The sequence below is a fragment of the Strongylocentrotus purpuratus genome, unplaced genomic scaffold (genome assembly GCF_000002235.5).
Source record: "Strongylocentrotus purpuratus isolate Spur 01 unplaced genomic scaffold, Spur_5.0 spur5_scaffold_13, whole genome shotgun sequence".
Classification (NCBI taxonomy): Eukaryota; Metazoa; Echinodermata; class Echinoidea; order Camarodonta; family Strongylocentrotidae; genus Strongylocentrotus; species Strongylocentrotus purpuratus.
In genome coordinates this window covers 13,631,746-13,646,033 of record NW_022145598.1, presented here as the reverse complement: position 1 = coordinate 13,646,033, position 14,288 = coordinate 13,631,746, and the positions used below count along the sequence as shown (strand labels likewise).

The window sequence follows — 14,288 nt, the reverse complement described above, 5'->3', positions numbered from 1 at the left end:
GTTGTGCAAGATATCCTGCCAACCCAACCCCGTATCAGAAAACCAGTTCTGGAGAACCAGATTTGACCGGTTCTCGACGAATTTCTCACTGCTCAAATAGGAGGCGGACTACTCATGAATACAATGGTAATTGGTTAGGACTCTTTACCAGTCGTTTTCTGCGGGCGCTCAGCGTGATTCAAAACGTGCGAATGATAATGTCCTCGGTTGGAGGGTCTATTGTGCGCTGTATAAAGTATATAGATCATCGTTCTTTTATTTGGATTGTATACAAGCAGTCAAGATGAATTATCTCTTGCCTCAGAGTCGAGTATTTCAATAATATTTACCATCCCAGGTACAATCTACCTTGATATTTTCTAATCTATTTTGAGGGTTGGTGTTTATAGAAACATAATAATATAGAGATGTTATCTTTTTTGATTCCCCTGTGGGCCTCACAGTTATGAAATGAGGATAATAGTGATCAATCTACCCGAGTAATAGTTCATATCTTTAATGAAAATGCTTTGAAACGAGAAATTTTCGTTAAAATAATTGTTAAATCGTTAAATTGTACAATATACAGACCTCGTAAAAATGGACGTGTTGTGAAAGTTGATCTATGAAGGTCATTTTGTTGGAGACCCCCTATCTCGCTTGAGTATTGTGCTGTGCATTGAATAGTCAAGCCTTCTTTGAGGGCATTTTAGTTGAGTCGGTATTTATAATTGTAAATAGCAATGCAATTTAGAAGGCAGCGCCAAACAGAGCTATTATATCTGCAATTATTTGTGTTTAACTGGAGCCCTTCATTATTGTTATCCTCTAACGTAAACATCGGACACCCGCCCCCCCCCCCCCCCAAACAAAAAGATAGAGAGATTTGAGCATGCATGGACGAGAGACAGAGAGAGAGAGAGAGAAAAAGAATAGGGGTCCACTAACAATCCTACGAAGCACTGCCATTTTTTTTAAACCAAAAAGTGTGCGCAATTAATAAACACAAACCGAATCTTTAACTCCTTAGCCATCGTTAATATCCGCAGATGTACTGCAACAACACCAGCTGCTGGGCATTATTACGTAATCTCATTATGAAATTTGACGAGTATAGTGTAGATTTTCATGTATACGGGCAAGAACTGCTTACGTTGGACATCACACCGTTACGTATCTGCAAATTATTAGTCCCTTGATAATTAGGCACGTACTGTTATGTAATGACCGTGTGAGCATTGACAATGGAGTGGGGAGGGAGAGGGGGCATGAAGCTTGAAAAGTCAGCTAGCCGTATGGTTGCTGTTGTTTCTGTTGTTGTTGTTGTTGTTGCCGTTACTGCCGATGCTGTTGCTGTTGTTGTTGTCAGTAAAATAAATTGACATTAATGATTAATATGATTTATTAACTGACCTCTAAGAAAACAAAACAGGGCGCTTTTGGGACTTGCGGCATTATGCCCTCTTCCAGGGACTTGCATGTGGTAATGAAAATTAATTATCGAAGGGCATTACCAGAGCACCAACTTGATTGGTGCCGAACGCGGGACCTCCATAATACCAGATCACTGTCCTATACCACTGTGCCATCGTGATGTAGCTGACCATCCAGCATTGAATGGTCAAAATATTGATATATGACAGAATATGGAGAGAGTGTGAGAGGGAGAAGTTAGAAAGAGAGAGAGCGAGAGAGAGAGAGAGAGAAAGTGGGAGTTTAGAGAGAAAGAGAAAGAGAGATAGAGAGAGAGGGAACATAAGAAAGAGAATGATTATCTTGTTTTCCTTCTTTCTTTGACTACTTTTGAAGTTGAAATATAAAGAAGAAGGAAGTTAAAGATTTTTTTTTGTTTTTAAAGGGTCGCTGATGTGCTCACAAAACAACTCTTAAGCTTTATTTTGGATGGTATGGTCCAGTAGTTTCATGATCAATAACAAGTGCTTTCCAAAAGGTTCAAGCGAGCCTCAACATGTCATCAAAGGCTATTCGTCCCAGGGACGTTTGTGTTGACACTTGACAGATTATGATAGCCAGGCTCGCTCCATCGAATAATGCACTGATACAATATATAATGCGGTATATGGAAGCGACTGGGCGCACGTCTAAAACGAGGGAAGCCCTCGCCTTTTCATTGTGACGACACAAACCGCAAACAGCTGATTTGCGATCAGCTGACTGGTATTGGCCAAGCGACGCAGCCGTAGTAGAGCTGTCAAACTGGACTGGTTCAGCGCTGTTACTAGGCGAAGAAAAACCCATGGCGTCCCTAGCGGTATAAAAGTGTGGTTCTGGATGAAAAGTGACCACAGCACAAATGATTTCCAGCAGGTGACATACGCTTTCCCGAGCTCTCAGCTCTTGGCTTTAGCCACCTTTAAACAAGGACAGACTACATCATTCCCTTGCCAGCTCCAAGCTTCTTCTCCAACACCAAAGCTAGTTGAGTTTCTTGTCGGTCTCCCAGCAGACGATATATACAACAAAGGATTCATTTTCTCATCAAGATCTAGTAGGAAGAAAGAACTACATCATCATCATGACGTTTCTCAAGAACAAGATGGAAGGCGCTAAACTGACTCTGCGAAAGCAATGGGGATGGGTGGTGACCTGTTCATCCTTCATCGTCTTCTTCGCTCTCTTTGGGTTCCTCTACTCATATGGCATCATCTTCGTGGCCCTCAAGGATGACTTAGGCAGCAACGCATCACCTACCAGTAAGTACCAGCACCATCACCTTAACCCAAACCCATCTTTTAAAAAAATCAATCCGGAGCTATTTCGTGAGATGTGCTCTGTATAAGGTCGGTTTATAATTACATTTCATCAAAAGAAAAGACAAATCTGTTGACCATGTATTTGGTACTACTTCTAATACTTTGATGATTACATTTTGTTGTTCTTTGCTAAACTAGGCATACATGTGGATTAAAAAGACTTTTGTCGGAAGGAACACATCTTACGGAATCGCCCTGAAGTTATTTGATATCTGAAATTAATAGTGGTTGAATATGTTGTGTGTATGTCTGTATGAGTGTGAATGTTAATTTAAAGCTCATTATTTTACATGGTTTGCTTTGCTTTATTTTACTATTTAAGAAAATGTTTTTCTATCCAGCTTTAGCTTGTGGCATCTATTGTCTTGCTGTTTTGAGGATACTAGAAAGACATTAATATTTTGCTTCTTTATCTTCATAAATCATAATCATGATATAATAATCTATTCAGATCATCAACAGGGGGAACATAAAGATATTCTTCTCTTCTGCATGAAACGGATTATTACCTCTCATCTCTGTCAGCAGGATGAAATGCTTAGAGACATCGGAAGAGTTCAATATTTTCTTCATTGTGTACCGTTGAACGATGTCTATATTTACGAGTAATGCATATGTATATATATATATATATATATTTGTTGACACAGAAGTAGCATTATTTATTTCTGGCTCGCTTGTTTTGGGTGCTTGCACTTTTTAATGTCGACTTCGCAAGTTGTGTGAATGAGTGAGATTTGTGCGGTTTTCACCTGTCGGCTGTTATTGCAATCATAATTAAAGTGATAATCAGTCTCTTTGTGGTAGGATGTACAAACCGTGTAACATTGAAATAGTAAGTGATAGGTCAATACTGAACACAATTTACACATGTAGGTCACAACCAAAATGAGATATTATGATATTTGTGTGAGAGAGAGAGAGAGGGAGAGAGAGAGAAAGTCGCTTTTGGGTTGACGCGTACTTTGAATGGGCAGTACAACCGTTTTACTTCGGAATATAATGAAATATATTTTACGATTGAAAAAGAATTTAGAGCCGTAAGTCTAACTTAGAATAGAGGAATTATGATACCATTACATTCATTTTTTTTTTATTTCGTTCTCAATATCATTTCTTAAAATTTAAAAAAAAAGATATAAAATAAGCTAAACTAAAATCGTTGCAGTCAAGCATGTAGTCTACCAGTAAAATAGCAATACCCTGTTCTACTCTATTAAGCCCTGAAGAGCACATGTATTAAGATCGTAACTGCTCATGGGGAACGTTGCATGCGATTGGCGTAAAGTTGCGCAACCGACAGGGCGCCCTGCTAACTGGATCGTGGGCGTGACGTTATCTTTTGGACTTGTTAAAACCGGTTCGAGTCCTAAATTGACGCCGTGGGGAAAAGCGATTAGGTCTGTGAACTTGTATTCCTAAATAAAATCTAATAATGGTTTCTCTTTCAATAAATATGTATATATTTGTTTACATTTATAAAGGAGCATTAAGTTTGTAATCGCGCAGTGCGATATCTAACCAAATTAGCACAATCTTCAAATTCTCGATGATTTACCAATGAATTCATTCCTGAGCCATTTAGGTTGAAATAAGGGTGAAAAGATGTTAGCACCCAATACAAAAAAATTGTATTCTTCGGAGTTATATTTTTTCTTAACCTGTTCCACCTAATTGCTTACAGAAGAACCATATTGTGGGCATTTTGGCATTTACTTTACTTTGCGGAAATGACAACATACTAGGTTAACGTCTATGAAAACAGATTATCCCCAACTCCACTGACTCTGGCGGAAGCAATTCTCTGAACAAGTTTCCCGATTATATCTTGTCTCAGTTGTCTGGCATAGAAACGCACTGTAAAATGTGTATAAAGTGTTTTTCCCTTTTAAAAAGGATTTTCTTATTTTAGGATATAATCTATGCATCATAAACACATAAAATGTGAACTATGAAATGATAGACAAGTAGAAGTAGAAGTACAAGTAGAAACTCGAAAGCTATATATTATTATTAATCATCATCTATTTCTCCCATCGTGAAAATATTTTTTCTGGAAAAGTATATTATCTATCGTTATGTTAGTTTGAATATGGATGTATGTCAACAAGGCCATAGCAAGAAATTATAATAAAGAATAAATGAAAACGAGAGAGTGATTATGCTGATAACAACTCATATTTTCTTTTATCATCACAATGCAATGAAGTGTGTCGTGTCGAAACTTGTGAATCTTCTTTGCAGCGATTCCTCACTGACACTATCTCTTCAAAGATGTTTCATCGTATAAAGGAATCACTTGATAATTATTTTAGCCCTTTTGGCGTTAGATCATAAATATATCTGAAAGGTTTCCTGTACAACAATACTCATCACCCGTTCTCCATCTTCTTTTGTTTCTCCCCATCTCTTTTCCTCCCATCTTTGTTTCCATACAGTTTCGGCAGCCATATATATTATGTCTGTCCCCTCCATAGATAATTTGAACGATAAAGCCCACCGCCATGACCACCGCTACTACCAGCGACCACGCCCACGAGCAACAACCCTCTCTACCAGTGCCAGAAACACGCCCCTGATGCTCGAACCATGCAAAACATATGTGTATTCCCTTTTCTCTCAATCTCAGGCTGGGTGGGTTCGATCGCCATTGGTTTCCACACCCTGGGCAGCTTGGTTTCCAACCCCCTCGTCGCTCGCTTCGGTGCTCGACCTATCGCCGCCATCGGCCTCCTGATGTGCTTCTCCTCGCTCGTCATTACGTCGTTCATGCCGTCGATCATGCCGATGTTCTTCACCTTCAGTGTCCTCTACGGCTTCGGTATCAACATGGTCCTCATCTCTTCCATCAGCCTCATCCTCAAGTACTTCCCACACAAGAACTGCTCTAGGGCGACCAGCTTGGCCCTCATTGGGACCACCGCAGGTAAATATCTTCCTCAGATTATCGTACTTCATCAGTCTTTCTGACAGTTCTCTTTATCCAATCTCACGTATGTTAAGAGAGTTCATGTCATCTTCTTTTCTGTGTTTGAATTGGCCCTACTCATCTCAATTTAATTTTCTTTCTGAATTAAACGGTCAAAGAAAGAGATTATTATTTGAAGAGGAAAACAAATAGCCTGAAAATTTCATTCAAAGATACTGAAGCATTCAGGAATTTCTACGTTGTCCATAATCACATTAGTGGAGCATTTCATCCCGAGGTTTAATGTCCAATGGTTTTATTCAGCATTCATTCCCTATATTTTTAACAACGAAGAATGTTTATATTTATTATGATGTTTCTTTTGTGTATCTCTACAGGAATGTTAGTGATGAACCTGTTCATCTATTACCTGGTGTCCCAGTTCGGTTGGCGAAACATGTTCCGTATCATGGCCGGTATCATCCTCGCCCTCGGCGTTCCATCCGTCTCCACATTCTGTCAGCCTCCCAAACCACCCACCCATGTCGACGACGACGATGAGAAGAAGAAGCCCGTGGACGCCATCGAGGTCAAACTCAGCCCGGCCGCCATCGCCAAGGCAGCCGAAGCCGAGGGACTTTTGCCACCCACCGAATCGGACCTGAAGAAATCGTGTACGGAGGTGAGGTTGGACGTCGACCAGGATGTCAAAGTTCAGATCCCAGGCAAACCCGTATCCAGGTCAAAGGCGATCACACAGAGGTTGAAGGTCCTGACCTTCCCGGAAGTCTGGTTCCTCGCCCTTGGCCTGATGGGATGCGCAATGACCATGAGTTTCTACTACGTCAGCATGGTAAGTTTTATTTTTGTCTAGTCATTTATTGTCAACTTTTGTTTTAAAAATATTGATATGAAAATGAAATCACGTCACATCATTTTCCATAACCACATCTTCTATATGCATTTTAAAAACTACCTCTACTACTTCTTGATACAACATAATTCCACATTTCTCGATCTATTTCCTTTCTCCTGCATGAATTATCCACCCTTTTCGTATCACTAAGAAAAACATCCCATTATGGTTTCCATGGTAGCAAAACATGTTTAGCCTGGGCCAGGCGTAGATGATAGGCTGTTACGTGTTTTCAGAATGATTTTAATGATAAGAGGATGTTATGGGGCAGCTAGTAAACCCACAAAAAAAGTCTGATTCTCAGCTACGTCTATCAGTGGATAAAATTAATAGTAAAACTGTAAAAGTGCAAGCGTCCTGATTCCAGTATATACACCGCGCCCAAGATAACTGATCGCAATCACGTTTTTCCCACCACCTCATGCTCCCTAGCATCCGAAACAATACCTGTCCGACCTTGCCGCAACCACGAACTAGGGTGTAATTAGGAATTGATTGTTTCAGGATTTGGCTGAACTGACAAATCGATTGTATTGGCGTTAGTAAAGGTGAATGAAACTTCCGGTTTAGACAAACCATGTGGTAGATCATCCAATTGGTTGGATTACTACCAAAATACTGAAATCGAATAGCGGAAATGGGAAGGGAGTGGAGTTAGGTGAAGTTTTTGCGGCGGCGACTAGCGGCTTTGATGATAGCCAGGTGTGAAACAATGGCCGTCTGACCAGTCAAGACCTTGTCAACGCCGAGTTAATATTTCATTAACGTACTGTCAGATAGAAGGAAGGGCTTTTGTCTGGGAGCGTTTAGTGTCCAGTCAGAAACCTTGTGCGGTTCGGACACCAGTCACTTGACTTTGATGTTAAATCAACTCCCGAACTTTTTATTTTTTACTTTATTAAATCGCCTACTAATTGATATCATCCAACATTCACATCTTAATTTTCAGTTATTCACACATCCGCACTTATATATACGTTTTTACCTGATTTGTTTTTCCTTATTCACTTTATTAGAATATTCTCAAAGTATTTTGATAATTATTCTAATGAATAATGAAGAGACATTCGCTTGTCTCATCGAAACAGACTTCAATACAGTCTCTCATCTATTCTCTTCCGTCGCCTTCTTAACTTAGACCTACTTCTCATAAAAAATAAACAAAATACAAATATTAACAGTATAATCGTCATACCCATAAAGTGATTAATTTTAATCTGCCCTTGTCCTTGTTTTAGGGTTTTATCAGTAACGAGCGAGATAAATCTGTCATCAATTCAATAAGTTTCTTTTTCTCAACAATCACGCGATGCCGGGAAATATTGACTAATTACCTTATCAGGGTATCAAAGTCCGATTGTAAATCCTACTTCAAACCACTTACAAGCCTACTTAAACTGTACTTTATCTATAAGTAGCCCAAAGCGTCGTAAACAACTGATAAGCTTTTGCAAAGTTTACCAACTTAAGCGTCGAGTCTCAGGACGGAATCTTAGCACACGATTATGAATTTGTGGGACTAAGATGGGAATGGATGGGTTAGTTTAGTTGAAGCAGAATGACAAACGTAAGACATGGTTTTTACGAGATTAAGCTAATCTTCTTATCTTCTTTGACAGATCTTTTGACAGATGTTGAGCGCTTTTAAAATCGCTTTGACGTTTTTGTGTCTGCTCTATTCTTTTAGAGTTATGAAATAGTTTATTTGAGCCCGGGGGAGGGGCACTTTAGATGTCGCCTATTTTGAAATATTTTAAAAGTTTAAGGACGTTCTTGTCGTCTTCGGAACTGTTGATAGATATTATTGTAGCCGCCGAAGTTTTAAAAAATATTCCCTTTTAATATCTTTCTTCTTCACTGTTTCTCAATTCTAACAATCAACATACTGATCAAAATTTGCATCATCTTCATCATCATCATCATCATCATCATCTTCATCATCATCATCATCATCATCAAACACCATCTCAACGACTTTCGCAACCATGGTTACCATTATATTTACCCCCACTGCTGAACCACTCAAGATTACATTTTATACATGTATAGAGTTCAGATACGTTGAAGTCACATGAGTGACACGATAACAAAAACTAAATATACATTTTGAAGTGCATTTATGTGATAAGGACATGATTTATAAATAATCTCATCGAAAAGGGTGAGAGAACATGAATACCACCTTGCTGGGTGGTACCGTAATCTTGAAACACTCCTGGCATATCAAAAGTATGTTTGCGCAACCCATGTATTATCTTGCTATTGTGTGATAAGATAATCATTAGATGTGTATACAAACTTTCATATCAAAGGTACTCAGGCAAGATAAGATCATAATCATATCGGAAAAGAAATTACTTAATAATTACTTAATAATGATGATTGAAAATTCGTCTTTGGGGTCGGTTATCCAATACTGACGTGCGCTTATGGTGCATGTTGTCAAGAAATAAACGCGCACCAGCAGTGTATATAATATTTCTTAAGTTCTTATCTATTTAATACATTTCATTATATTTGATAGTCAAGTTATACTCAATCTTCCTCTTTTTCTGACTCGTTATAGGTAAACTTCATGACGACCGCCGGCATCGTCGAATCCAAGTGCGCCCTGATCATGGCCGTGGTCGCCATCGCCGAGGTGTGCGGCAAGGCCTGTCTCGGTATCTTCGGTGATCACCTACCATTCCCTAAGGTTTATCTCTTCGTTCTCTCCAGCGTTGTCGGCAGTGGAATCATGTACGGCCTCACCGTCGCTAAGACCGTGCCCTCGATGATGTGCGTCGCAGTCGGTAAGAAATGTTACATTTCCCTTCTTTTTAAAGAATGCAAACGTTCTTTGGACATGACTTAACGTTCTATAAACGCCACCTGGACGTTATATGAACGTCTTGAAAACGTTAAGTCTTTGCCAGGATCTAGTAAGACGTATCTGCTGATCATAAATAAGACATCAAACTGTGTTCAAATTTGCTAAATAAATCATCTGAAAGGAAAACTTTGATACTATTGACATGTAAGTTAATGGAGGAAAACAGAAAAAAAATTGAAAGGCTATAACAATATTAGTTCAATTACGGTAATATTGAGTGTAATGCAAACAAATTACTTCTGTATAGTACATTTTGAATAACGAAATACAAGTATTTAAGTGTTGCATTATATACCCCTCTCTCTCTCTTTCTCTTTCTTTCTCTCTTAATCGACCGATCTATAGTTTGGGAACTTTTCTGTTCTTTCAAAATTACTTTCAATCTTTTTTGTTGCATTTGTAAGCATGCCAATAAACCCGATGTTTTATTCTTTCTTCTTCTTCAACAGTTACTGGTTTCCTTATCATGACGGTGTTTGATGCTCTCCCGTATTCCATCTGCAATCAAGTGTTTGGGGCTGCTAGGAGCGTCGAGGCATGCACTGTCATCCTGGTCGCCAACGGTCTCGGACTCATCCTCGGATCCCTGTTCGGTAAGTTTCCCTCACACGTCTTCGTCATCGTCGTCCTACTCGATCACGAAACTAAGTAGCACTACTCGTTGTATGACGAGAGCTAGAAAGACGTTTCCTCTTTGCAAAATAATTTGGATTTTCTTTTTCTTTTTCTGACAACAGTTATTATCGTTTCAATCTACATGAAACCAATTTTAATTCAGTGGTTCGATCAATCTTTTGCAGTTATGTGAGAAGAGTATATAGTTATATTGCAACTAAATTTAACATATTTCTTTCAGGACAGTGTTTTAAAATCAAATCATTGTAGCTGTCAATGTTTTAAAACAATAAATGTCTCACAAGTGAGCGCATTTAGAAGGGTTAAGCTCCGTAAGAGGCTTTAGTTTTTGATATTTTTATTGGGTGACAAGTCCAGACGTTAATAAATATATTTTGAAAGTGAATCAGGTGATAAACGTTTTCTCTTCCTTTTTGTTTCTTGCAGGCGAGAGTGTCGACAAGACCGGTTCATACGATGATGCAATCTATGCTAGCATTGGTATCTACGTCGCCGCAACAGCCCTGTTCTTATTGGTCCCATTCTACCAAAGATGCTTCGCTCCTGATCGATACATCATGGCCAGGACCAAGCCCAAGTCCGTCAACGAGATCGAAGCCATGGGCCCGTTCGAGACCTGGATCTTCCTGCCCCCAGCCATCGAGAGCACGGTCCATCTCGACTTCGAATCCTCGGTGTGAACACAACCCACGCCGATCGACTCGCTGACCTCATGATGCACGACTAGCCTTGAAGCCTGTTAGGACGAGTTCACAATTCAACTTAATCTCCAACGCTACCATAGATTTATACGGACTTCAATACCTTAGTATGAACTGAGCTCTATGGTGTGTGCGATTGGGACTTCGACTTCCGGGTGGATGGCGATTGTTAACTCAGATTACGGACACGCGACGATGATGATTACGATGATGATGACGACTTCGGTCGCCGGTGATATTTAATTGCCGCCACATCAGCCGCGTCAAAACCAAAACTTAACGCGAAAGACATGCTGATGACACAGCAGCTAAACTGATTGTGATGTCATGTGACGTCATGTGACGTCGCTGCTTTAAAATGACAGTTGCTGCTGGAAGAAACAGACTAAGAACTAACGCATCAAAACTTAAATTAAGTTTTTTCTGCATGTAATTCTTCCAGGTTGAAGTGACTGCATTTTCCTCTTTACCAGACCATCTGGTTCTTCACAGAAAAGGGGAATTCTGCCAATATTCTAGTGGTATTTTCATGAGACTCTTATACCTAAAAAAAAAAAGCGTATGTACCTACCAAGGAAAAAGCATTTTATTACAACTTCTTATCAAGTTATTTTAAGTTCCAATATATCTATACAAAAAAATACGGTTTATGGATGTTTATTACACAAAATGATGTGTGTTTCGGCGCATGTCTAAAGCAAGTCACTGTTCAGTGACTTTCGGCACTTATTAGAAACATTTTCTTCTATTTTTGTTTCAATTATACAAGACACTCTCTGTCAACAATGCAATTTTACTTCACAAATGATTCGATATCTCTATCGATATATCGATGAATATTTCCAGCGTCGTTGAGACGCAAATTTGAAACGCCGCACAATTATATGTACTATAACTCGGCAGAGATTTAAAGAATGCCTGGATATCAGGTATCGGAGATACTATACTAGTGTGTGATATTTATACCAGGGAGGTCCCTGACTTGAATTCCCCTATGTGTGATGGGAAAACAAATCTTCTTTTTCGTTCTTTCATGTTATTATTCGTGAGGGAACTTACTTTAAAATAGTAGCATTAATTTATTGGAATATTAGGATATTTAAATGAAATTCCAACGAAAAGCAATGCAAATATTTCTTCATGTAATTCCATAAATTACGCAAGAAATTAGCAGCACTGCGCAGGCGCAGTTTTAAGATTATGACGATGGATATTTCAGTTGTGTTGAAATTCCCCTTTTTTTAGAGAGAGACAAACATATATATAAATTTATATATATATATATATATTATACTGTTGACAAATTTAAGCGCGGGCGCTGAAAGTATTGTGATTATGACCGTCACTGACTAGATAAATCAAATAGTTCAACGATTTCAGGTGAAAAAAGTAAATATTAATTTTGTACAGAGAGAATAATATATGAAGCTTACTTGATGCACCTAACATGAATATTATATAGCTATAAAAAGAAAGCTAGCTTATTTCTCCTTTTCTCGTGGACTATTTGATTTATCAGGGTGACGAGATGCTGCATGATGTTTATAAATTATGACATGATATGTTAAAGATTATCGAGGGAGAAAATCCATTCCTTTTTTTTTCTGTGAGTCATTAGGTTTATTCTGATTTATTCGTATAAATGTTACACACTTGTTACAATTGTATTGTAAGAAATAAAGTTTAATTTGTCGTATAGAGCCAGAGCTCACATTCGTCGAAACGTTTCAATAGGTTGGTATGATGTTCTTAGATGTTATTGAGTCGAAGTTATGTTTCATATATTCGTTTTAAAGTGCTGAAAAAACATATGTTCTTGTATATTACAATAACATGTATTTTTAAAACACATAGGCCTATGTGTAACTCATTTTAGTTCATATTTTATCGTCTTATTTTGTTTTGTTTTGCGGGTGCAATGTTGACCAACACGGCACCCTTCCGTATTAACACCATTATTTCGTAAAGATTGTTACCTATTAGTATTATTTTGATCATCTCTTTTATTTTTGTTTTAAGGGAGTCTAGATAAACTACTGCTATTCTTGTCATGTTCATAAACTGTGTTATAACTGATTCAATTTTTGGAATCGCAATATATTTTACGGTGTGTATGTTTTTGTATGTATATGTATATTGATGGAATAAAATTCATATGTCTTGTGATAATTTATACAAAACAAATGCACTGGTTAGCTGCCTTTATATTCTGCTGTCGAGACAAAATAGTAATTGTGATTTGATATGAAGAAAAAAAAAAGAATGTTTAATTACATGTACAAACAAGATGAAATGAAGAGGACTGGTGAGATCGTGAAGTGTATAGCGTTTTGTTGATGATAATTATTTTGCTTTTGATGATACGGATGATGATGATGAAGATGATGAATAGTGATGATGCCGATGATAGTGACGATGATAATAAGAATCGTTATGATGATGAAAGTGGTGGTTAGAAGCAGAAGAAGAATGAAACAAGAAGAAGAAGTAGGAGGAGGAGAAGATGAAAAAGAAAAGGAATAGAACAGTAGAAGAAGAAGAAGAAGAAGAAGAAGAAGAAGAAGAAGAAGAAGAAGAAGAAGAAGAAGAAGAAGAAGAAAAAGAAGAAAAAGAAGAAGAAGAAGAAGAAGAAGAAGAAGAAGAAGAAGAAGAAGAAGAAGAAGAAGAAGAAGAAGAAGAAAGAAGAAGAAGATGAAGAAGAGAGAAGAAGAAGAAGAAGAGAGAAGAAGGATGAAGAGAGTGAGGGGTGGTGAAGTAGGGGAAGAGGAGGAGGAGGAGGAGGAGGAGGAGGAGAAGGAGAAGAAGAAGATGATGATTATTATTTTTTATGATGATAGCGATAATCATGATGCAGCCACAGATGATGAGGAGGAGGATGATATTTACCGTCTTGCTAAAGTGATGCATGACATTGATAGCCTTTCATTTCTCGTCCTATCCTCCTCTTTTCCTATCTAAGAATTCGTGGGGGAAAAAAATAAAAACAAACAATTTAAGCGCGATCTGCCATTCTAACAAACTATCCACATCGAACGTTTCTTTTTCTAGTTTTCTTTCATAATTAAAAAAACAAACATTTTACCTACTGTACTTCTCACATTCAGTTTAACCTTCTCTCTAGTTCTTTTACATTTCCATTTTCATTCGTACTAATGTGACGAGACAAACTTGCAAAGTAAGCACAACATCCATTAAAATGCCCTTCTAATTATCATTGATTAAACAGAATAAGGAATTACATGGTTTAATTCTTTAGTGAAAATAAAAAGATTATCGGATTATAAGGAAAGGTCGATGAGAGGTCATTCGTTTTATCATCCATGATCGTGCAGTATTATCGTGGACGATGAGAAGAATAATAGCAGTGGCGTATCAAGACTGTGTCCCTTGGTGAAGGGGGGGGGGGGGGGAGTTGGGCATTTGAACTTTACATAAAGGTCAAGCGGGGCTTACATTTATTGCTGGCAACGATTTAAATGTTTGCCTTTCCATGTTCATGTCC

At 38.2% G+C, this 14,288-nt stretch overlaps 1 protein-coding gene across 2 annotated transcripts; it reads left to right on the top strand.

Moving 5' to 3' along the window:
* The first annotated feature begins 2,178 nt into the window (after nt 1-2,178).
* LOC578046 (monocarboxylate transporter 2) lies at nt 2,179-12,970 on the top strand. Of its 2 annotated transcripts, none has more exons than XM_011673662.2 (6): nt 2,179-2,693; nt 5,192-5,679; nt 6,060-6,514; nt 9,144-9,369; nt 9,899-10,042; nt 10,512-12,970. In XM_011673662.2, the coding sequence occupies exons 2-6, from the start codon at nt 5,343-5,345 to the stop codon at nt 10,763-10,765; spliced, it is 1,416 nt and encodes a 471-aa protein (XP_011671964.1). In that variant the 5' UTR covers nt 2,179-2,693; nt 5,192-5,342; the 3' UTR covers nt 10,766-12,970. The 2 variants fall into 2 exon arrangements, with proteins under 2 accessions (XP_011671964.1, XP_783328.3); XM_778235.5 differs by having other exon boundaries at nt 2,181-2,693; nt 5,383-5,679.
* Nucleotides 12,971-14,288: the final 1,318 nt, after the last annotated feature.